We start from the raw sequence: 23,918 nt of genomic DNA, 5'->3' as shown, positions 1-23,918 counted from the left end.
CCAGTCTGAGTTAATTTATCCTAATTAATCTTTAAACTGAATGCAGAGGTTTAATTTTGACCCTTTTATTTCTGTCTGATCCACTGATCAGATTTGCCATGTGTACTTCTCAGACCCATAACTTTTTTTGTTAGGTATAACACATAGCTCCTTTTACAGATACAGTTATTATTATGTCCCTTCATAACTCATTCATCAAAAGGGCAGCCTGTGTGATGTATTTGTTCAGAGCAACAGGTCAGAGCGTCCTGTGTTTGGTAGTTGATCACACTGTGCAGGCCGACAAGGTCTGATCAATGATGTCCGTTATATAAAATATTACAGAAGAATAAAATGTCACAGCGAGGACACAGCCTTGAGTTTACATTTCTCTGATTGTGATCCACCCTATATCCTAAGTGTGCTGTTGAAATTACTATTAAACATGCTCATACAGATTACACTTTCCTTATATGGAATATAAATTGTATGCAGAGTATTTGGATCAGATCTACTGTGTAAATCATTATTCTGACAGTAATGGTATTTTATTGCCACTTCCATAAATACTGTGCACAAAGCCTGCTGCATAATTGTTTTTCATAGCCCTCAATGATACTCATCCCTCAACACAACCTTGTTGGCAATGGCTGAGAGTGATGATGTCAGCTTTGGTCTTGTTGTGATGTATCGTCCCAAGCTGCTTCCATTGGCGCACTACCCAGAACTCACAGGTGTTTTGGGAAATCTTTTACATTATAATTCTGTTTCAAGGTCCAGAGGCAATTTTCTGTATGTTGTTTTGTATATTCTTCCTTGAAGGGTAACCTCACAAAAACTATATGTTAGGTTTCTACCAACATTCATATTCAGGTTTCCCAAAAAATAATCAACATTGTTTCCTTGAAAAACAACTGAATGTCCAACATGGTGAGATCTCTGTTGTGGTTCTAGCACTACACTGAGAATTAGTGACATCCTTGCCCAATCCAAGATCCACTCTTCATCGGTTTACTGGAAGACACCAGAGATAGCAGAATTGCTGCTTCCCTGCACTCACATGGTCTTTGAATCTGCTTTGCATGAAAAGCATATAATATAACAACTATGTTACAAAAATGCATTAGCTACTCTTTCTGTCAAACACCGACTGAGTGAAAATAAATATTCATTTTAAAACTAAACGAGCATTACCTCCCAAAACATGCATATAAAATATATATTATATCATTCAAAATACAGAAATGTGTCTGTCGTTTTGGAATAAAAGTATGCTAATGAAAATAACTGCAGTCACATGAGCACATAGCAATCAGAAGCAACATCTTCTTCTCTTGCAGGATGAGATACAGCCACTAACACTTTGATCCAACAGCTTTACAATCTGTAACATTTGCAATTCTGTCAGATGAGGTAGAAAACCAAACTCAAACCTGAAAGATGTGAATTTATAATAGAAACACACCACCAAATGAATGTGACTATTTCTTGTTTTAAAGAAAACCGGACTTGCTGAAGCTTTTAAAGATGTTTTCTAGATGTTCTTTCATACTCCTAAACGAGTTGAAGGGTTGTCCACACAACATTAGTGGCAGGATCTCTGTGAAGACTCTAAGTCATTCAGGTCATGTTATCCTCAAACACAAATTGACCCCCTGACTCCAAAGAGTTTTAAACACACTCACAGCTATAGTTAGATAGTGGTCTTTAAAAATGGCAAATTACATATGTCATATATATATATAAAGACAAAGAAAGATAGACTTGTTATATTTCCACTTGTGATCAAATATGTGCAGAGCTCCAGTTCATATCGCCCTGACACTACCACAGACTGCCCTTTCCAACCACAGCCAGTGCCTGCAGCCTGTTGGCCTGGCCTGTGCGTGTCTCTGAGGATTTGTCAGCAGCCAGTCTGTGTACTGGCAGGTGGTCTGGAGGCATAACCAATGCAGCCCTGACACACAGACAGACAGGCAGGCAGGCAGGCAGGCAGGCAGAACTATAGACAGACAGACAGTCCCTGCCGGGGCTCTGTGGGTTTGCTAATCTGGGACTAAGCCAAGGTCCTCCAGTGTTGGAGCTTCCAGCTTCCCGTGTCACCCTCTGTTTTAAAAACACTACATTACTCTAAACTAGACTCACCTCCAAACCTCCAAGCAAGGACAAATTCTTTCACACATACTGGAGGCAACTAAGTAAACAACACAGTAGGGCAAAATTAAACCCGAATAAGACATGAAGCAACAAACCAGAAGGATAGTTTGAAATGAGTGTATGTGATTAAATCATCAATGTGTCCAGTTTTAAAACAGTCAGTGGGCCTATTATCGGGATAAAAAATTCAGAAAGTATGCAATTTCTACAGGAAAATTACTGACAAGACTAATCTCTTGTTCTCAGAGCTGATTGCATCTCTGCCATTAGCGAGGATTGATATTTCCACATTCACCATTCTGTCATAAACTTGTCTCCATTTCCTCCTCACAATGCAATCTAGTGTGAGTGTGTCTGGGGAAGAGCTGTCCCTCGCTCCATGCTGTTATTGAACACGCCGAAGCTGCATTAATGGTCGGGGTACAGTACGTGTGTGGTATCATTAGCCATTCCTAAGGAGGGCAATTCTGTCCGCGGCCCATCTGCGTGCAGCGCTGCTGAATTGAAAGCACACCAAATGATTTTCAGCTCCCGGTCAGGGCTGATGATGGTGTACGAATTAATTATAGCCCTGCAAAGAAGACGCGCCACAGCGGTAAAGGCAGCGCATCTCTCTACTGTGAACAATGTTAGCATTCAGTTCACACCTCGGCGAGAACAGTAACAATGACTTTGAGCTCCACGAGCCTCACGTGTGCTCCTGACAGATCAACCAGGGACAGAGGTGATCATTCAGACTTCAGAATTAATTAGCAATGACCATTTGTTCTAACTATAACTACACCAGTGAGAGAGAGAGAGAGAGAGAGAGAGAGAGAGAGAGAGAGAGAGAGAGGGAGCAGAGGGATTAATTTTCTCTCCGTTCACTTCCTTCTGAGCATCGGCATAGCGTCACACTTGTTTCAGAGGATGGGATTTGAAATACAGACTCTTATTTGTATTATGAACAAATCAGGTGAAACACACACGGTGGTGGTTCAAATGCTGATTATGATTAAAGTATTTGGTGAATTTTAAATATTTTTAGGTGATGATTGAGTTTTTTTGGGGGGGAATTCATAAAATCCATTCACATTCATATTCATAAAATCCAACCAACAAAAACTTTAATCTATCAAACAAAGTCAGACAAAACATTTTAAGTGACTATATTGATTTTATGTTTGGGGCTTATTCAAAACTGCATGATGAGACATCTAAAACTGTATTTGATGAAAATCTGATGAGAATTCTGACATAATGTAATGGATAAAAATCTGAGTGAAATACAGTAGTGGTGGCATAATGGTGTACTATTTAGCATGCTGGCCTCCCACTGGGAAGACTGATGTTTCTCTGGGACAGACCTTGTTGTGTGTCTTAGGAAGAGGAGGAAGTACTTCGTCTCGTGGTGCCATGTGCCAGAGCAGAGCTCCCTAATTGTGGGAGGGTTGAAGGGAGGGCCTACTTTGATTGGGACTGGCTAAACCTCCAATGACACTATCTCAGACAGACATACAATAGATTTTCTTACAGCTCAATTAGGTGAACCAAACACACATGTGTGAACTGTGAATTGTGTGGAGAAGTCAATGTGTGCCCAGGCACAGTCGAACCACGTGTGCCCTCCCTGTGAGGTGAGAGTGTTGACCAGTTACCACAACTGTGCTTCAAATACTGGACATCTGAAGACAAGCCTGAGGATATCTGTGACTTTGCTCTAACACACAGTGTCAGTATCACAGTGGAGTTTTCACACATTATATGGATGATCAATTTCCTGTGGTCAAAGGAGAGACTTCATTACTCACCCTGATGCCCAGCTCAACATTTTCTCCCCCGTACACCTCCATGCCTTCATCCAACAGACCAATTTCCTCAAAGTACAGCCTATCCACCACAAAGCAGCCAATCAGTGCCGGGCTCCTGAGGGGATATCAAAAGATGTAGATCAGCTTTGTTTGTTGCTTGCACAGGTAATGTTAGGATGCCACAGTTGCTATAGTTACGGCAATGAGAAGAAAAGATGAGTGACCTTGCACAAGATATAATTCACTCATGAGTGCTGTATGAATTGCTGTTTGTGCTGCGTTAACAATGGTTTACGTCATTCTGTTTGAGAAACATAATGTAATTTGGTTCTGGCAATCGAATCATTGCAATGTTCACTTACTGGATCGGGGCACTCTTGTTGCCTCTGTGCCACCAGGACTTGGGTGGATTGAGGTAGCGACACCAGAGCTCCCAGTCAAAGCCCTGGGCTGACAGCGGGTACTCTTCAATCTCGAATGTGTCATACTTGATGTTATCGAATGATGGAGAGATTATTCGAGTTCTGTCCTCTTTAATTCTCTGCAGAATGGGTTCAGCCCTGCAAATATGAGGAGGGAAAGTCATTTCACTGTGGGTGTTAGGTTTGACAGGCTTTCTCCATTAATGTTGTGATCACGCTTGTCATGTAGGGGACTTAAAAAAGAACAATTTCACAAGATGAATTCACTTCAATTTATTATTCTGTCAAGGCATTAATATCCATTTTTTGACTTGATATTAAATTGGTATTTTTATCAGAATATGAAGAGATTAGATATCCTTGCTCCATTTTGAGCAAACAATTTAAAGACTGATGCATAACAACCTTCTAAAGTCCCTATATCTGAATATAGAGACTTAATGACCATTTATAGTTTTTCTTTCTGTCTTTTTTTTTTTTTTTAATTCGAGGTATTTAAGGTCCCAATAAAACCAGCTGATGACTGTCCTCGCTGTTTTTCGATCTCGGCTGGCTAGGACAGCGAACCAGTCACAAAATAGTGACCTTTTTGACGTTAAGGAATTACTTAAAAAAATGTACAGTCAATATTTAAATTATTAGCTCTGCATCTTGTGGAACATTTACATTTGAATTTATGTTGAGTATCCAAAATAGCTTTATAAAAATAAGAGCTTTATACCCACTTTACCCAGTCCTGGCTCAGGGGGCTCACAGCTCTACGCGTTTTAAATGTCTCAATCTTCCTCTACTCCTGATTCAAACGAATGGGTCATTGTTGGGCTTCTGCAGAGCTTGATGACACATTCATCTGAATAAAGGTGACATCCAAGACAGTGAAGCCAGTTGGCCCACAGGACGAAGGTTGGGAAGCTATGTTTTATACCACTGTCATGTTGTGGCTGCAGTGAAATCTGAAGCTATAGCCAAAAGCCTCTTATCTCAGCTTAGCTTAACATAAACTAAGGCCAAAGGAAGCAACATTCACAATCCAAAAACCCTGAATCTCCCCAAAGGATATATTACACTGTACACTGGTTGTTTGGAGTAGGCAGATATAGGTTCGATAGAGGCTTTTTTCGACAGCGGAAATACAGCAGCAGATAATAAAAAGCAAACCAGGCTTTGTTTTTAAAAATCCAATAATGCTGCACATTTATTTTTATAGAGACAGGTTTATGAAGTTCTGTTGAAGGGAAATAATCTGTTGGTCACACAATCTGGTAAAAAGGCTCTTTATCATCTAATTCAGTATATTTTCTAGCATATACAGATTTTAAATGATCCCACAACAACATTTGAAGCTGGTCCAGCACTGACTCATCTGAATCTCTGCTGTAATGTCTAAATATATTCTCAATAGTCTTAGCTTTTCCTGGCTCTTTAGCATAATAGTTAGTTTGGCACTTATTAGTGAGCAAGTCTCACCAGGGATGAGATGTTCGGATTTATGCCACTACCATTCTTGGACCGACAGTGAATATAAACCTACAGCCTAAGGATTGTTATCTCCACATAACATAATATCAACTCTAACCAAAGCATGCAAAATGTGGTAACAGATACTATAGGTTACTACAGTAATATCCATTACCCAGTTTTTGGTGTAAGAGAGAGTTTCTGTCATAGATGGGAACACAGTAGTAGAAAAAGAGCGAACCTGTAGGTTTTTGTTTTTAAATGAAATGATTTTCTATAAACCCACGCAGAGTGGTTTGACTCGTGAACTGGTGCTCTTTTGTTGAGCAGAGATAATCTCACGTTGCACTTGTCGTGAGTGACTCACCAGCCGACATTGAACTCAACGTGGGCATCAAACAGGGCAACAACTGGGGCAGTGGCAGCTCTCCACCCACTCACTCTGGACCGGATCAAACCCTCCTGCTTGGTATGCCGCACCATCTTGATGAAACCTGGATGCTGGCTGTTTGTGTCAGACACAAAGTTCTGCAGCTTCTCCTTCAGCTCATCTACAAAACACAAAGGCACACAGAAGAAATTCACATCACTTTTTGAGATTTTCGAAAATCCCTTGAGAGATAGACTAATTGAGTGGGACATGCCTGTGAGCAAACTTCTACCCACAAAAAGTCACCATGTCCAGTGGGAAGTGTTTCCCTGGTTGGAGGCCAAAAGTTCTCAAGCTTCACTGCTTTGATCACTGGACCAAACAGACAGCAGCTTGAGCTGACACTGCAGACCTCCATGGGGCTTAGTGATCATAACGGGATATTGCAATATTGAGTACTCATCCTGCAGTGATTTTCAGAAGACAGAGAGAGGAGATGGAGGATGTCCCTGCAGTTTGACGTTTGGCTTGAGTTCATCTCCAATATAACTGGAGCTATATCCTGTCTGATCAAGCACACCTTGAAGGATGATTGTCATCTGTACTCGCATGATGGACAATCATGATTTTTTTTCTTTCAGGCCAGAAGTGGTTGCACAGTTTCTACTAATGTTCTGAAGAATACAGGAAATTCCAGCCATATATCGAGAAAGTAATTCTCAGCACGGAGTCTGGAAACCCTTGAGGGGGTGCCAGAGATCACAAAGATGACTCAGGGCGTCGCTGACTCTGAGGTTTCAAAATTAGATATGTACATGTCAAAGACAACCATAATAACACAATAAGGGGTTGGCAGCCATTTTAACTTCCATCGTCAACATTCTGAAACTGCAGTCAAATGTCTCATGTGAACATCAAGGAAATTTATAATAATATCGCACAGCTTCATACTGTACTATCAGCCCGTAAGTTGAAGAAAAATGTCATGTGCCACTATGTTGCATAATTTCTTATGTAAATCACCTTTGGCTGTGTTCTCATGGTCTCACTTTTAACCAGTGGTACCGTTGGAGCTTAAAGGAAAGCAGCAGCAAGTTGATAAAAGGTGACTGCTGTGAAATCATGCTGTGTGGGGCTTTTTTAGAGGCAGGTTCATGAAGTGAAAACAAGCTTGATATTCACAACAAAAGAATTCTGTTTGGTATGCTACTTTAGAATATGCTGTTTCAATAGAAATACAAATAAAACAAGCATATTTTCTTCATATATTCACATTCAACCCAATCTCACAGCAACAGTGGAAGCTGTTTCATCACAGACTCATCTCGATATGAGAAATAATTGTTAAAATATCTTTCATCAATCTTTTTTTTTTTTTCTCCCGGTGGTTTGACTTGATAGTTACTTGGCACCTGTGTGTAAACAAGTCTCACAGCGCAACAATTTCTGAATTTCAATAGATGAAGCTGGAGTATGTACCTGGATCTTAATCTTTTCATCAGCAGTCCCTTCAGAGCTAAGAAAAAAGAACTAATTATTTTTACCCATATGTGGAGTGTTAGAATTTCAGTACATTTTCTCATTTAACTTGCTGTCCGTGTACCACAACAGTGTCGCCAAAGGAGACATATGGCATGCTTTCAAGCTTTATATGCATTCTGTACATGTGTAAATGTGAAGTCCTGCATAGGCATGTGAGTATGCTCCAATAAGTAAAATATAAAATACAAAGTTGAGATTAAAATCATGGAAAAATTAAGTGATTCATCTATTTGGTAATTTAAGAAAGGCAGTGATAATTACTGGTAATGTAAAAAACAAGAGTTTGCTTTGTTTAAAACCGTACAGCCACATGGGTATTCCAATTGTCTCCCTCTGATTAGGCGTCTGCTCAGGTTGACCTTGAATGTGAATGTGATGCCAAATAGCTCTACTGTTCAGAAAGAATAATAAGAAGGATAAGCTGACCCTCCCAAACAGATCCAACAAACCTTCAATACAGGAGGAGCTTGTGCAAACAGGCTGTGCTGAGAGAAAACATCCCCTGGAAACACCCGTGTAAGAATAGACTGTTGGTGTGAAACTGTGAAATTAACTTAGTGGTGACCGCTGTCAGCTGGGTAAATAAAATTCTAAATTACAAAGAAATACATAGAGACACATCAGAGTCAGAGATTCTCAATAATTGTTGTGTGTATGCTGATCCGAGAGACACTGAACTACTTCCCACAAGGCAATAAACGAGTCAGAGGCAGAAAAACTCTCACCATATTTGAATAGTGAGATTTATCTTGTCATTTTTTATTTTTCCTTTATTTTACCAGGTGAGTTAATTGAGAACTGTTTCTCATGTAGAAAATTGGCCTTGTCATGAGGCGGCGTGTTCATAGAAGCCAGCCTGATCCTGAGCTGTCCTGTGGACAAGACGGAGAAGTGGAAGATAGGGGGATGATAACTGAGCTGACGACTAGTATGGATAACTCCTGTCACACCCTGCATGAGATGTGTTTGCACTGAGTAGCTCATTCAGCAGCAGACTGCTGGATCTTTAGTGTAAGATAGAGAGCTACTTCAGGTTCTTTATACCAGCAGCAACCTCAAGAAGACTCAGCCTGACGATGTATATGGCACATGTATGTTGTATGAAGAACATAAAGTTTATAGGGTAAAAATATGATGTTATCTTGCATTATTGTATCAATTATAAATATGAAATGGGAGCGACCAGAAAAATATAAACTGGAGTTGCCTTAAAACTTCTGTTATAAGCCACATGTGCAATCTACTCAGCATGCTTGTTTGCTGTTGTACAAACTTTGTGAGCAAAATATGGGTTATTTTAACATTGCGCTCCTGAAGTACAACTCAACTGAACTCACTCAAGACCAGTTGGTTTTGTTTGTGGTAAATCTACTTAAGCTGCCCTGTGGTGTACCGTCGTTGAGCCTGACAGCTCGCCCTTTGAAGGGCAACATGCTCAGGAAGATACAAGCACATCTATTATTGAAACATCGCTGATGATGGTTGGTAAACTCATGAGTGCATTGGTTTGAAACCAGCAACATTTGGACCTGTTTTGTAAAATTGAGCCTTGTGTAGTACTCTACATGTTCCTGCAATCCAATAATACAAGCAATTTGTCCTTACTTTTACATTGTCTGACACAAATTTATATCAAAGTATTTGCTCTACACTTTAAGTTTCAGAGCATTTATCAAAGAGATTGGCCTCATAATTCTTGTACTTTAGAGGCACAAAAACGACAGTCACTGTAGTTACTCGTGCAAGCAGCTGCAAAAAAACTGTAATAATTTCTAATTCATCAATTATTAAGATATCCTGATGTGCGTGTCAATTGAAAACAATAATGAGGCGCCGCTATGCTTCATAGCAAATCATAATAAAGTACAGTTCATTATACCAAAAACGGCTGATAGCCAACTATCATCAATCTTTTCAGACTCGTAGGCTGCTGAGTCTATGGGCGGAAAGCAATGGTCTTTGGAATGGAGTTGGACTGCAACAACAAGGTTTCTATCATCATTGTGCAGCTATGCAGTAAATCCACCAGCATATTCAGACTTTCAAGTTGTTTTCATATGCGATAAAGAGCAAAGCTTACTGTGAATGCGTTATTTAATTTTCTTCTATTATATCCACCAAGACAATACCATTGAAGAAACGTGTGCTATGATGGAAGTCATGTCCTCAACTGCACACAAGACATGTTTTCTTTATGTGCAATTGACAATAGTTTTTTTTTTTTTTTTTTTATCTTTTTGTGTGGAGAATTGTCAGTGAAGTTCAATGTTTGATGTGTAAGTAACCAGGCAACACATATTTCACTGACACTTGATTGACAGCATTAATATTTGTATAACCTGAGAGTGATTGTCTGTGCGTTGACTGCTGTGTATTCTCTTCATGCATGTTCAAACTGAATATCATTCATTACCCAGCAGGCACTTCTGTTAGCACAGCAGATGGTCAATCTGCATGGATACATGTATCACAGTTCTTGTGTAATTTGCACTGCACATTCTGGCATTTTTTTCACTGTGCAACTTGGTGGTTGTGAAAAATAGGGATTAAAATATCCTGCTGATAGTAGCTTTTCCTCGATGATTAAATTCTGGGTCCACTTGCAGTTTGCTCAAAACACTGTGGACAAATGTTACTAAAGATCCAGCATAAATGGCCTGTGCTTGTATATTTATTACAGCTGGCAGAACCATACAGACTGTAAATTTGGCTTTGTGTTTTCTTTTTTTTTTGGGGGGGGGGGGGGTTATTGCATACCGAGTGGGCCTATGTAGAGTGAAATACAACTTTTAAAAGCAAACTAAATTAATGTACACATTTCTAGCTGGCAATAAACTGTCTTAGGGGAGCAAAAAAGGAGTATTCTCAAATAGGAAAAAGTTTATCAGAAAATCAATATTCAAATCTGCCATTTAAAAAAAAAAAAAAAAAAACCCTGAAGAAAATTGCCTTTCGACCGTAACAACTTTTCACTAACTGCTATAATAACACAAATAAAAGGATTCAATTACCAACAGAAATATTAAGTTGTTTAACACGCATGTTGATTACATAGTTCATGACAATCATCCATTCCTGCAGAAAATGTAATCAGCTACATATGACTCTCTTTCCAAGGAAATACAGTATATCTGCTCTCTACTTTGTGAAAGAGAGGAGGACGAATCCTTCACTCAGGCATACAGTATGACGCTATTATAACACGCCTCTAATGCAGAAAAGTGGCACTATATGAAATACCACAATGTCCTCACTGGTGAGGCAATCAGGAAGGATTAATAACGATCCATCAGAGTATAAACAGGCTCCTATATTTCCATCTTGAAACCCAAGACTATAAAACAAGGCAGATGTATTTCATTATTACTTGTTTTAGTTGTTATTTATCTTGTAAGCTTTGTAAATGCTGGCTATTATCTTTCTGTGTTTAATAAGTATTTATTAGTTAATACTGTTTGTTGGTGTTATTTTAGTGTCTTTTTTAATGTTTTCAATTGTAGTATTGCCTTGAAGTTTCAAAGTATTATTGTATTTGATTTCCGTGCCACCCCGAGAAGAGCATCGGGTGAAGTCTTGACCTTGACTGTGAGAGACCCACATTTGAATCCCACTTGTAGCAGGAAATATATCTGGTGTGATGACTTACAAAATGTAAAATGCAAGTTTGAATGACTTCTTTACACGGGCCTTGGTAAATGGGAACAGCCGAATAGAATCTCTGCCATTGTATTCTTTTAATTGAATGTACGGGTGATGATTCAGTTTTAAGACAGGTTCTTACCAGTATCCATCCATCCACATATCTCTATTTGTAACAACTAAACAGTGATTGCAGAAGGCCACTGGGCATGCATTCTTTCCCTCAATAAAAAACATTCTGAATCTGTGTTTACCTGATGAACTTTCAGTATTGATGACGCTCGGGCTGCAAATTTCAACTTTTTACAGCTTGAAATGTACAGAATTCATGTTCACCATTACAAACTATGATTCAGTGAGCAGAGAGAAAGTTCAAACTTCTGCAGATGCCTGTAAAACAACTCCATACATTTATCATTCTGCACAATGGAGGCCAAACTCTCAACAGCAGGAATAGGACAAAAACATATTTTTGAGTGGAGAGGGCTCTTAAAGTAAAATATTGAATCATAAGTCTTCTAACTGCCTGTTTAATAAGTGAACTCCTTTCAAAAACCCTCTTCTTGCTCAAACGAGTCTTTCTCGGGCCACAGCTTAGGACATTAGCCAATTAAAGAGGAATCAGCTAGGTCAATTTGCCCTTTTCTCCCTTGATGGTTACACATTGTCCTGCATGCTAATGCCTTTCAGAGGTGACAGTGGCAGAAAAAACCTAATGTAAAGCTGTGGATGCTCAGGAGGTTAGTTCTGGATGGTGAAACCACCCCACCATACCCCGCCACCCTCCCCTCTCCCACAACAATCTCAGCGCCATCACGGGTCAACAGGCTAACAACGTTTAGCACAGATAAGATTCGCAGTCATGGTGATAATGATAACACCAGGCCTATCAGGCAGAGAGTGACAGAGTGCTCAAGCAAACAGGGTGAAATGCCATCAGCGAAATGTCAATGCGTGACTTGGGTATCTGAAGAAGCTAAAGGCAACTGCCCTCAAACTCTCAATTATGTGATGAAATACGGAGGCATGTGGGTTGTGATGTCATAATCCTCCTGTGCATGAAGAGATAGTGAAAAGTTTTGGATTTCCATTTTTACAATTGAAAGCTTATTTTGGGTAGAGTCAACCTTCGGGTCAATAGGCTACAGGAAATTGATCGAGCTAATTCCTGCATGTTGAGATAAGACACCAAGACGTATATATACACGCACACACACACACACACACACACACGCACACACACACACACACACACACACACACACACACACACACACACACACACACACACACACACACACACACACACACACACACACACACACACACACACAGACCTTGGTGAAGGTACTCTTTCCGGTGGTTGTAATTCCCACGTTGCTTGTACCTAATGGTTGTCTCAGTCCTTGCTACACACTGCTCGGCCCATTTGAAATTGCCTGGCCAATAAAGACCTTGGTATTGTATCATTACCTTTTTATAGCCTGCTTTCTGCTTTTGTAATGTAGTTAAGCCCCACACAGTAAATTACCAGGTCCACTTTTCACTGGCGACTTGGAGTCTATTTCTTGTGTCTTACTGTACATAGCAGACTGAAGGCGTCTTTCAACAATCTCACACATGAGTCGTCTCAGCGATAACCGCACCAGATGAACAGAGCTCAAAATAACACAGTCAACACACTCCATGTCTTTTTGACCCTGCACTGTTTACTTCACATTCAATGTATGCAGATTTAAGAATCACGTTTGCAAACGCCGCCGAGATGTATAGACAAACACTTCATCAACTTGCTGGATTGTTATCTGCCCCGGGGTGCATTTCCAGGCTTTGCAGCTAATTAGTGTTATTAATCTGTCAGTTAATTCCAGTGAAAACTCCCACCAATTAACATGAAAGAGTATGGAAACCAATACAAGAACAGTGAGACCCCACAGTACTGATTTCTCAACTCATGTAAACACTGACATAAACTAACCTGTGTTTCAAGATATCCAGATGTGTATTACCCAACTTGATACAACCTTCAGAAATGTTATTCTGCAACTTGGTTGAACTAGTAGCTTCAGTAACTTCTGGCAGGGAGCAGCCACGCTTTTGACTGGCTGGTTAATTTCTGTCATATCCCGCTGAGAACAGTCTTATCTTGCCAAGCCCTTTGGTAATTCACCCAATATCTCTGTTGCTCTGTCTCAGTAATGTCTGATAAGTAATTCCTTTGGAAGATGCAAAATATAATTTTTGTTGCTTCAATACAACTCAATTAAATTTGTTTCATCTGAATAAACTATTATGAATCGAAGGTATAAATCCTAAGGAACGACAGCACTGCCTTCTGTGTTAATTATATTTTCTTTAAATAAATGTGGAAGTTAAGTCGACTGTGAAATATTGCCTTTGTATTAATCCCTTTTTAAAATGGTCATTTAAATGAATAGCCTTTCTTTGGGGTGGCATTTACTTTTATTTCATAAGGTGTCTCAACTTTTTAGACTCATTTATTTGCTACAGTTGGACCAACCTTGTTGGATTGAAGGATTCAACAAAATTGCAATCAATTCATCATGATGACACTTACTGTTATTGCTGTTGTCATCCACAAGGATAATCTCTTTGAGAAGCTGGGAGGGCGTCCTGCTGATGGCGGAGTGAATGGACCGCAGGATGACAGACAAGGCTTCATTCACAAAAATGAACACAATGCTCACTTGAGGGAGATTCAAAGGATAGGTGATGTTTCTGCACCTGTGGACGACACAAGGCAAACCCAACGTAAAGCAATGCACACACCTTTCAATTTAACACAAGCAGATATATCTGGATCCCAAAGAGCTGGCTATAATCGGTGTTCATGTCAACACAGCCTCTTTTGGCAGACTATCTTTACCCGACATTAATTAATCACGGTGTAAGAAAGTTGACTGATTTACAGCCAGTGGACTTTTGGAAACCTAACAATGAGAGTCCAATTGCAATAGTGGTGCTTCTGCAATGCAGTCAAAAAATAAATTGGTTTAGGATCCACAAATAATTGGCTATGTGGTGAGCTCTGTCATCGGTCAAGCTCTCTTTTCCTTTGAAATGTCTGACTCTGTCATTACATATTGACATTTCCATTGGAGATTGTGGATGAGGCGTCCTGTCTACCGAGAGGAAACTGATGTCTGTATTTCAAGAAATACAGTCTGAGCACAGTGTGACTATAAAAATCCAGGTAACTAATAGTTTTTGTTTTCATTATTATGGAGGTTTCTGTGTGTTTTTGTTCGTAAAATTGTCACAGAATTATTTTCACAATGCCAGCTGCAGACAGAGCTCACAAAATCCTCCTCTTCCTACTTTATTTTACAATATTGTAATCAAATCTTTGTAGCCTGTGGAAACTAACAGCTCTCCTGTTCTGCTGTATTTACAGAATAACTGTGGCAGTAGGTTTGGGGAATGTGAGACAGAGACGCAAACTGCACATTATTAATGTCTCCCCTGGAACAGTTTCGGATGAGCGTACAGAGTCAGTATTAGTGGGAATGAATGGTCTGGTGGGAGTTGACTGATGTGCAACAATTAAATGCCCTGGAGATCCTTGAGCTGTGTAAACTTTTGCACCCGGATGTCACTTCACAAGCTCCTGCAACCTTGGTGATGTGAACATAAAAGCTCTACTGAAAACTGAATCACAACCAACATGTCATGATGTCAACAGTTCTGTGAAAAGATGATGACGCTTTGGCTTTGCAGAACTGCGATGCCTACAGCATGCAGTTTGATTGTAGTCCACAGATACCTGCACATGGCCTTGAAAATGCTTGTGTTTATGTCCATTAATTTGTAGCTGTCCATCCACCTTCACATGGCTGACCTGTGACAGTCTATTAAAAAATGATTTCTTTAGGAGTCCTGTACAACCTCTGCAGTTTTAGCGCAGCTCTATATCATGATTAATTGGAGAGCAGGTAAGTGACATTGAATGCTTCAGGCTAAAGTAAACTCTTCACTGCTTTTCAATTACAAGCACTCAGTGTTTGGGACAGAAACCAAGATGTTATTTTGCATGAAGCCCCAATTTTTTTTTTTTTTTTTGTGAGAGGAGAATGATCGTCATACCCACATGTTAGATTCAAATAGAACCTGTCATGAAGTATACTTACAGTTGGTCAGCATTTCACCTTTTCAGTGGGTGAGATAATGCACCAGGTTGATTTCTGACTATCAGCTAACACATCGGCATCTCTGGGATATGTGTGTCTTCTACAAATCCAATTCATTAAATTCCTACGCACGACACAACCTTTCACATTCATTGATTTAAAGTGCTTTCGTTAAGAACAAAGGTCTTATATCTGTCACAGTTCAGGGGCCAAATTCCTCTCAATCTGTCCTTGAGTGGGCCAACCTGGTGAAATGAGCATGGTAACCTCCAAACAACTCTCAACTTTCTCCTTTGTGCTGGTGAAAAAGGCAATACATAAATCATAAAATCAAGTCACTCACTTGTAAGTATCCTTTTACAAAATCTAAACTAGTAGAATTTTGTTAAAGAAAACTTAATGCAACCTTGGCACAATGCCTGCTGTGGCAAAATACAGCTGCATTTCTCACAATTGTTTGTCTGAAACCTTTTTCCATATTCAAAAATATAACTAATGACTTTGTTTTACAAATCTGCTGAGAGCTCTTTGGTAATATCAGCCACAGTGTGTTTTTTGCATGGCAATATTGGTAAAAGCCAATTGCTTCTCAGGTGAAAGACTTTTGCAGCTTTCAGCAAGCGTGTTTTCATAAATTCACCCTCACACTACGGCTTTGATGCTCATATTGCTTTGCGACCTCACAGCTTAGGCGAATGTTTAGCTGTGAACATGACACTTATTGAAAAAGTGCAATCCCCAGTGAATAGGGATTGGACAATAAATACCGTTATTGGAAAATTAAACTCAATGCCCCGAAGAGACGAGACTATCTGGTGGTTTGGTTTTCTTCCATGTGCCACATGTCGACACACCCCTGGTGAAGGACACAAGCAGTAACATACAATCATAACAATATAAACATAACAATACAATGTTACCAATTAGACACACTGGACAGCAACAAATGACTGTTGTTGAAAATAAGCAAAATATTTTCAAGTAAAACATAACAAATGACTCAACGTGTCCAGCTTAACCATCCAAATCTGTTAAAATATCTAAAATCCTTGATTAGGTAAATCTCTCTTCAGGCTGATTTTGGCAAAAGCTTGAGACTTCTCGAAAGACGCGATATCAGGAGCATTCAGACTGAATGTTCATTCAAATTCACGGTCATAGTGTTCTCATGGAGACCGCAAAAGAGCTAGCTTTTATGACAGCCACTTTCTATATATATTTTTAAAAAGGTTATTTAATTTACTGCCACTTACATCAAACTGTTGAGAAACTGCTTACAGATGTTGCCTTTACAGTAAAGTGGCACTTTACTGTAGGGATAGTACAAATCTCTGTTGCGATTAATTCATCTTTCTAGGTACGTTTACTACTGAGACATTTATAGAACAGCAATTTTCTATTGTAGTGGCCACACATTTTTCCATAATCCTTTGCTTTGGATTTGGTTTATACAAATAGAAACATATCAAAGACAGAATAGAATTGAAACTACAGAATGCAGTAATACATCTATATAGTAAGAACTATAAACATGTAACAACAAAAGATTATTGCGGAAAGAGTTTGACATGAAATGGATCAGCTGATTGTTTAAATTAAAAAAATCAGATCAGTCATTGTTTCTTAGAACTGTTAGTTTTCTCACATTATATTGATACATAGTATATTTATACAGTCGGTTAATAACAGTGTAACTTAAGTTGTAATAATGTCATTGTCATTCAGATATAATAGTTATCTTTCTTTCATGGGTTATTTCAAAGAATCAAGTGTAAATTTAGACTACATAGTACTGTGATATATATTATGTAAATGTTGATACAACAAAAAGTTGAAACTTTTTTTTTTAAATACAGCCCATTGCAAAGTGACTTTAAGTCATCAACATTTTCATACTATCAAACACAATGGCACATATTTCTGGGTGACTGGTAGTAAACTATGTTTGCTAGACAGATGGAGGGATCTAACCCCCTTCTGGCCAACACATTTCCTCTTCGGGAGATTAGAATTAATTGAAGGGTGATAATTGTATATGAGAATCTAAGAAAAGCCGGGCTGCAAACTCACACGTCAAGAGTGAATCTCACTCTACTAACTCAAAGATCACACACAGCAGGTACTTTCACACTAAGTAACACATTTTGGTAGATGTTGCTCTATCTTGTTTTTTTCAAATTGGAGGATTTTACTGGTAACGGCAGTAAGGATCCATAGGAAACAAAGCATTACCAGAGGTGTGGTAAAAAGAGGCTTTCAATTTGAAAGTGGAAGTTAGGCAGGTCAATAAATGTATGTGGAATTGTTGTACATGTTTTTTTGTAATATATATATACACACACACACACACACACACACACACACACACACACACACACACACACACACACACACACACACACACACACACACACACACACACACACACACACACACACATATACTGTATGCATATGCTTACCCCTCAGGCCTGAGGTCTGGTATTGATCTGTCTAGGGAGAGGCGATCACTGAGGTAGGCGTTATATCCGTAGTACTGGAACATCTTCAGTGCCACCCGCCGGTTGTCTGGACCGAGCTCCTGACCCCAGTGAGCAAACAGCGACGAGTCAGAAAATGATGTGTCCGGCTGGCCTTCATCCCCCCTGCCCGGAGTCTCTGTGAGGATTAAGAAGACAAATAACACATGAATATTTGTCCAAGCCACATACCTGTAACGTTCTGGGGGCGCTGTTTGTTAGGTGACATTTAAAGAGCGTGGGGGGAAAAAAGTGCAGTACTAATATAATCACTGTGATGAATGAGGTTTTCCTTGTGCTGTAACGTATGTTAGCAGGTGAAGGGTGGCCTGTTATTTAAAGAGACTGAGTGACTGTCCTTCAGCACAAACTCCAGGAGTTCATATGCATGACGTCCTTGAACAAAGCTTTCAATTCTTACCTACAGCTGCGAGGCTGAGATGTAGCTGACACTGCTCTTTGACCCGCGCAGTGAATCTCATTTCCCTAAAGGTATCACCGCTGTGAAACACACACGCTTCCTTTAATATTTAATCAAATGGTAATGTGTGATCACTATTGGATGGAGCTACCCTCTCACTGTGCCTGCTCTAAAGGCTGCACTAGGACTTGTCATGTTTTCTAAAGACAGAACCAAGATTATAGAAATATTTAATACAAACAAGTTCAGTGTTACTCTGCATTACAGTTTGTGGTCCTTGTCGATAGGCTCACTTCATGTCCAGACTCAATAAAACTTCGGTGGCATCTGTTAAATATTCTAATCTTATTCCAAGAGGTTTTAAAGCACTTTAGAGGCAAACGCCTGTGTGCTCAACAATCAAATCCTTTATTCCACAGGAAAAGCGGCTGAAATGCCACAAAGGCATACATAAAAAAAGATAAAAACCAAGGCAATGTTATCAATAGTGAAAGTTTTCCAACAGTACTTGCATCATAATGATGTCTGGATTCAAAAATCTCAGCGTTAGCAAAGCGTTCCTCAGACTTTTATTAAATACAATGATCTTGTCCAGTCCCGGGAGGACATCATGCAGCAGCTCAATAACAAGCAACATGCAGGTTATGAATATTGTGAGTACTAATATAGCCCAATATTACAGACCCCATGCAGAAAAAAAACTGTGGTGTTATTTTTCTCCATATTATTTTCAATTTTCACCACAAAAAAAGACATATTTTTCCAACTGAGGATTTCATGAAAAGTTAAGCTGTTGCTTTCATTTGAAGACATCATGCTTGGCTCAAGTCACTCGTTGCACTGGGCCAGGTATTAACATCCCCATAACAACCCAGCCATTTTCCCCAACAAGAAAACAACATGCTTCTTGCTACTTCGCTCTGGCTTTTCTCAAACAGAGGACTGCGAAATGTTATTAAGTATACAGTCCTTGCTTCTGACTTAGGCGATGATCTCATGAATTGTTGAATGCTTTTTAACTAGAACTATGAAAAAATGAACTCGTGATTAATGGTAAAGCACTGCTGCAAGTGCATGCACGCACACACGCACACGCACGCACGCACGCACGCACGCACGCACGCACGCACACACACACACACACACACACACACTTGCCCAAGGACACACAGACATTTAGTGACACGGGGTATTGAACCACCAAATGTAATTGTTGAAAAAAACATGTATTCTCTAGTCATTCTAAATGTAAGCCTCTTCAATACTATTATTGACCTGAAAAAAAAGAAAAAACCTGAATGTTTATTAAAAGTCTTGTGTTAAAAGCATTTTTCTGATGTGTGCATTGGTTTTGGCTGGACAGTGAAGTAGTGATTTCAACTCTCACCTCACAGCGAGATGATTTTATTTTGAGTATGGACAAGGTTTTTTTTGCATGTTATTAAAATATGTTGGTGATTGTCCTTTTTTTGTATACCATAGTCCAAAAAACGTGTTTGAAGTTTAATGGTGTCTCAACATTTCTTGTTGGTATCCATGTAAATGTCTGTGTGTGTCCATTATATGGACTTTATTTATGTAACTTCTTCACACACAACATGGACAAATAGAGGGATGTATTGATTTTATCTAGTGAAGTACATCGGTTTACACACCGGTAAACACAGAAGAGCAGACAGACACACAAAAATGTTCACATGTCAGGGCCATTTCAGTGATCAAATAACTCAAAGGCATGATAAGAGAAAATCTATGCATGCCCCGGGAAAATATGCAAAGTCCTCCCAGAAAGGCCCCAAAGCTTGCACTTAAACAAGTAATAATGCCACTGTAAGGCTGATTGGCCATTGTGTAGCTTTTTTCTTTGAACAGTATGTCAGTGCTGCGAACCCAGTCTTAGATAATAAAGTAGAAACTAATTGACATCATAATAATTTGCCTCCATGTCATAGATAATAATGGTATAGTGTTAATTAAAACCCCTAAACCGGCAGGAAATGAAACCTAATGAAAACTAATTCTGATATCGTGAGCCAATAATTTCATTAAGAGAAAAGGCATCGGTACCCTGCAGCACACCGAGGCCAAAGAGCAACAAAAAGAGTCACATTTCATTAAAAACATTGAGTCTTTCAAGTTGCTGCTGACAGATTAAGGTTATCAAGAATAATTCACATGCTGCCAGACATAATAAATCATATTGTTTCATTTTCCCCAGAAAACTGAAAGGCAAGCCAGAGTGACAAGAATGATTCCTTCTTTTAATTAACAATGTGTGTCATAATGATGTTTTCAGCAGTTTTGTGTTGTGGAATTGCAATAAATGAGTAAACGTGTCTAAAATGTCAACCTCCAGGACAGATGAATGACTGAGTTTGCACGAATCACTGAAGACAAAGATACATTTTAAAGTGAAATAAAACACTGAAGAGTGAGTGTTGACTACATCGACTATAAGAACCCTGAAAGATGCACAGAGAAGAGAAGCTTTGAATCTTCAGTGACACTGCATGGAAAATACAAGGTTATGTTAGTGCGTGTGCATGAGTGTGTGCTTTAAGCAGATTGAGAATGGTTAATATTCATGAGCAGATTGTTTTAACATTGGAGTGACAAACCATGTCAGCCAAGTAAGAACTGAAACAACAATACAGCGAGGACGCTGGTGTAATAGGATTACATTATGAACCAAGCCCAAAAACTTAATCTCACAGCATCAGATTACACAAAATGGCATAGAAAGGTTAATGTTTATAGTTATATATATTTCTGGCCACATATCAGCCACAAAACTGTACATAATGTATTATTAAAATTATTGGATACTCTGGGATTCCTCCCACAGTGTGAAGTAAGTAGGTCACCCTAAATGGCACCTGTCCATAGTGGGCCTTCAGCCATTATTTGCTGGGATTGGCTCCAGCACCCTGTGACCCTGCACTGGTTTAAGTGACATAGGCGATAAATGAGAGATGATCACATATGCACACCCTCAGTTGCCAAAAGCAGTGTTTCAGATGCAATTAGTTTTTTCGAGTCATTTTTTCCCCTTATTCCTTAGTGTATTGCTCAGCTGTGGCCTGTTGTACACCATGTACAGTGATGATTGACCAAATACGATGACATGCAGAGCATGAATGCATTGTACATGGAAATATATCATTTATTGAAGTTCACTCAGTTTTTTGTCACATGTACATTGTGGAGATAGACCTTGCAATGATAATAAATATAGTTACATAATAAACATAATGTGCACGCCAAGTTAATATCATACTTGAATTTGCTAGAATGTTGATGAATATCTCTCCCAATCAATCCTTTAGAATGTGTAGCCATACAACATTAATAAAAGGGAGCAATCTGCTGGTTGGGATGAAGGGATCTACCTGATAGAGTCCCACTTCAGTGCAATTATTCTCACCTCAGGGGGGAAAAATCTATCCACATCTTTCACAGTAATTAAAGCTATTTCACCATCATACTGAAAAACACAACAAATGCATACATTTTAAAGTATTGATACTAATGACAGTAAAGCTGGTGATTCGTCAGTATTTTGCACATTGAATTCATAATACATTTTGAACTATTGAGATTCCACAGAATTATATGGGGAGATCAGCACCAACCTCATGCCTCATATTACCGTCATTAAATGCAAACTTACAACCAGGGGATGACTTAAAGACTGGGAACAGGGTCTGGCGCGCTCCTTAGGTGACAAGGTTTGTTTAACAGCAGTGTAATGAGGAACTATTAATTCTACTTCATTTAATCTGCATAAAAACTGGGGTGTTAAAGCAATTGGGCATGATTTAGATCAGGGTCAACATTGATAGCTGTAGGCTTCACAAAGACTCTATATATTTCAAAAAGAAGTGAATGTAATTATTTTCATAATTCAGTTTATATATACAATGTAAAAAAAATCTAAATACAATATTTTAGGGGTTAAATGTTGATCATTATGGTTGTACTGTAAACAGTAATATATACATACTGCATATACAGTCTTTCAAATCAATAGTCAATTTACAAACCTAAGGATTTTGAAAAGTGTGTATTTATCCATTCAAAACGAGATTTGGAGACACTTAAACTGAACACTGACCATAGAGTTCAGTTCAAGTGTCAGGCTGCTGTCCAGCTGCATAAGTAAAGTCCTACATGGACAAGAAATCCACATCTCCAAAGATCTCATGGTAGACTCGTGCTTTAACTCTGGACTTGATTAAATGCTTAATAAAATTCTCTCGATGTTTCCATATATCAAAAAGATTCAAATATGTCATGGGACCAGACATTTTTCCCAATTTTTTAATTGTTTGCTGAGCTATAATTATGATTACTTTTTAAAGCATTGGACAATTTGTCAAAACAATTGACAGTTTAATAGTGAACTAATCTATTTTCGCTGCACTTATAATTCTGCTAGGTGTCTTTTTTTTCCATCATCTCTATAATTCACATTAGTGTTATCTTTTATCTAAGTTTCAGTTTCAGTTTGAGGCTTCAATAGTAGGAACCTGCAAATTTTATAATTCAGTGTATCACTTTTCAAGTTAGAGTATCAGTATTTTTGCACCAACGGCCTGAAGGATATCACAAGTTCAAGTCTTTGGAAGTCTTGACATAAATTTGACATAAAGATTTTGCTTATATTTGTATGCTAAAGAGAACATGAAACTGAATGTTGTCTTACCTATTTCAGATTTTCTATTATCTCAGACAGCTAAATGTTAAACCACAATGAAGACAAGATCCTGCAAACGGTAAGACTAAAAATCTCGGATTATAATGTCTTTATTTTAAATGTATGGGAAGTTAATAATTAGCTGCTTTTCTCTCTCTTGTATCGCATGATTTTTTTATTTTTTTTTTTGGTGGGGGGGCTCTCTGAACTCTAGCAAAGCAAAATGTGAAGCAAAATCAAAGTTGAGATGATGGAGCGGCTTGAATGATAAGAGCCTGAGGCTGAAAAACGTCAACGATCAACATTCAGTGTCAAACTTTTACTGCTGTGAAACAGAGGAGGAGAGTTTCTGCTCTTGATAACACAACACTGTGATGAGACTGTGGACACGATAAAAGTTCTGCGAGACTTTCAATCTCGGCGAGTACGCCTGAAGGCCCATTCCTCTGACAGCTTGTGGTGGTGATTAATTAAGTCTACGGAGAGCTTTCTCAGTGGTAAATCCCTGAAGCAGCAGTGAAGGCAAGTTGGTTTTGTTTAGACAGGGCAAAGTTTGTAAAATTGTTCTGTTTTACACGTGTACATAAAGCAGATGTTTGACGTGCTGGCACATCCTCACTGTCGTGACTCAAGTAGCTCACTTAAAAAGCCGCAACAACAGCAGCAGCAGCATCACAGTGTGCCGGATGAATTGCTTTCTGATTGAAGAGATCATGTGATTTACTTTAACCTTGCATTTGCAGAGTGATTTTCTCTTGAGGAGATGTTCAGTCAACTA

General features: G+C 38.9%; 1 protein-coding gene across 1 annotated transcript in view; it reads right to left on the bottom strand.

The window, feature by feature from the left end:
- galnt18b (UDP-N-acetyl-alpha-D-galactosamine:polypeptide N-acetylgalactosaminyltransferase 18b) overlaps positions 1-23,918 on the bottom strand; it is a 92,134-nt gene that overhangs the window by 35,974 nt on the left and 32,242 nt on the right. Inside the window, exons 2-6 of the mRNA XM_080503578.1 lie at positions 17,967-18,162; positions 13,936-14,102; positions 6,174-6,357; positions 4,289-4,486; positions 3,927-4,041 (exon numbers count right to left, since the gene is read on the bottom strand). Coding sequence (XP_080359704.1) covers positions 3,927-4,041; positions 4,289-4,486; positions 6,174-6,357; positions 13,936-14,102; positions 17,967-18,162 — 860 coding nt within the window. The remainder of the gene's footprint in view (positions 1-3,926; positions 4,042-4,288; positions 4,487-6,173; positions 6,358-13,935; positions 14,103-17,966; positions 18,163-23,918) is intronic.

Source organism: Blennius ocellaris, assembly GCF_963422515.1.
Source record: "Blennius ocellaris genome assembly, chromosome: 1".
Taxonomy (NCBI): Eukaryota; Metazoa; Chordata; class Actinopteri; order Blenniiformes; family Blenniidae; genus Blennius; species Blennius ocellaris.
The sequence above is the reverse complement of the archived record's forward strand: the minus strand, read 5'-3'. Positions and strand labels throughout refer to the sequence as shown.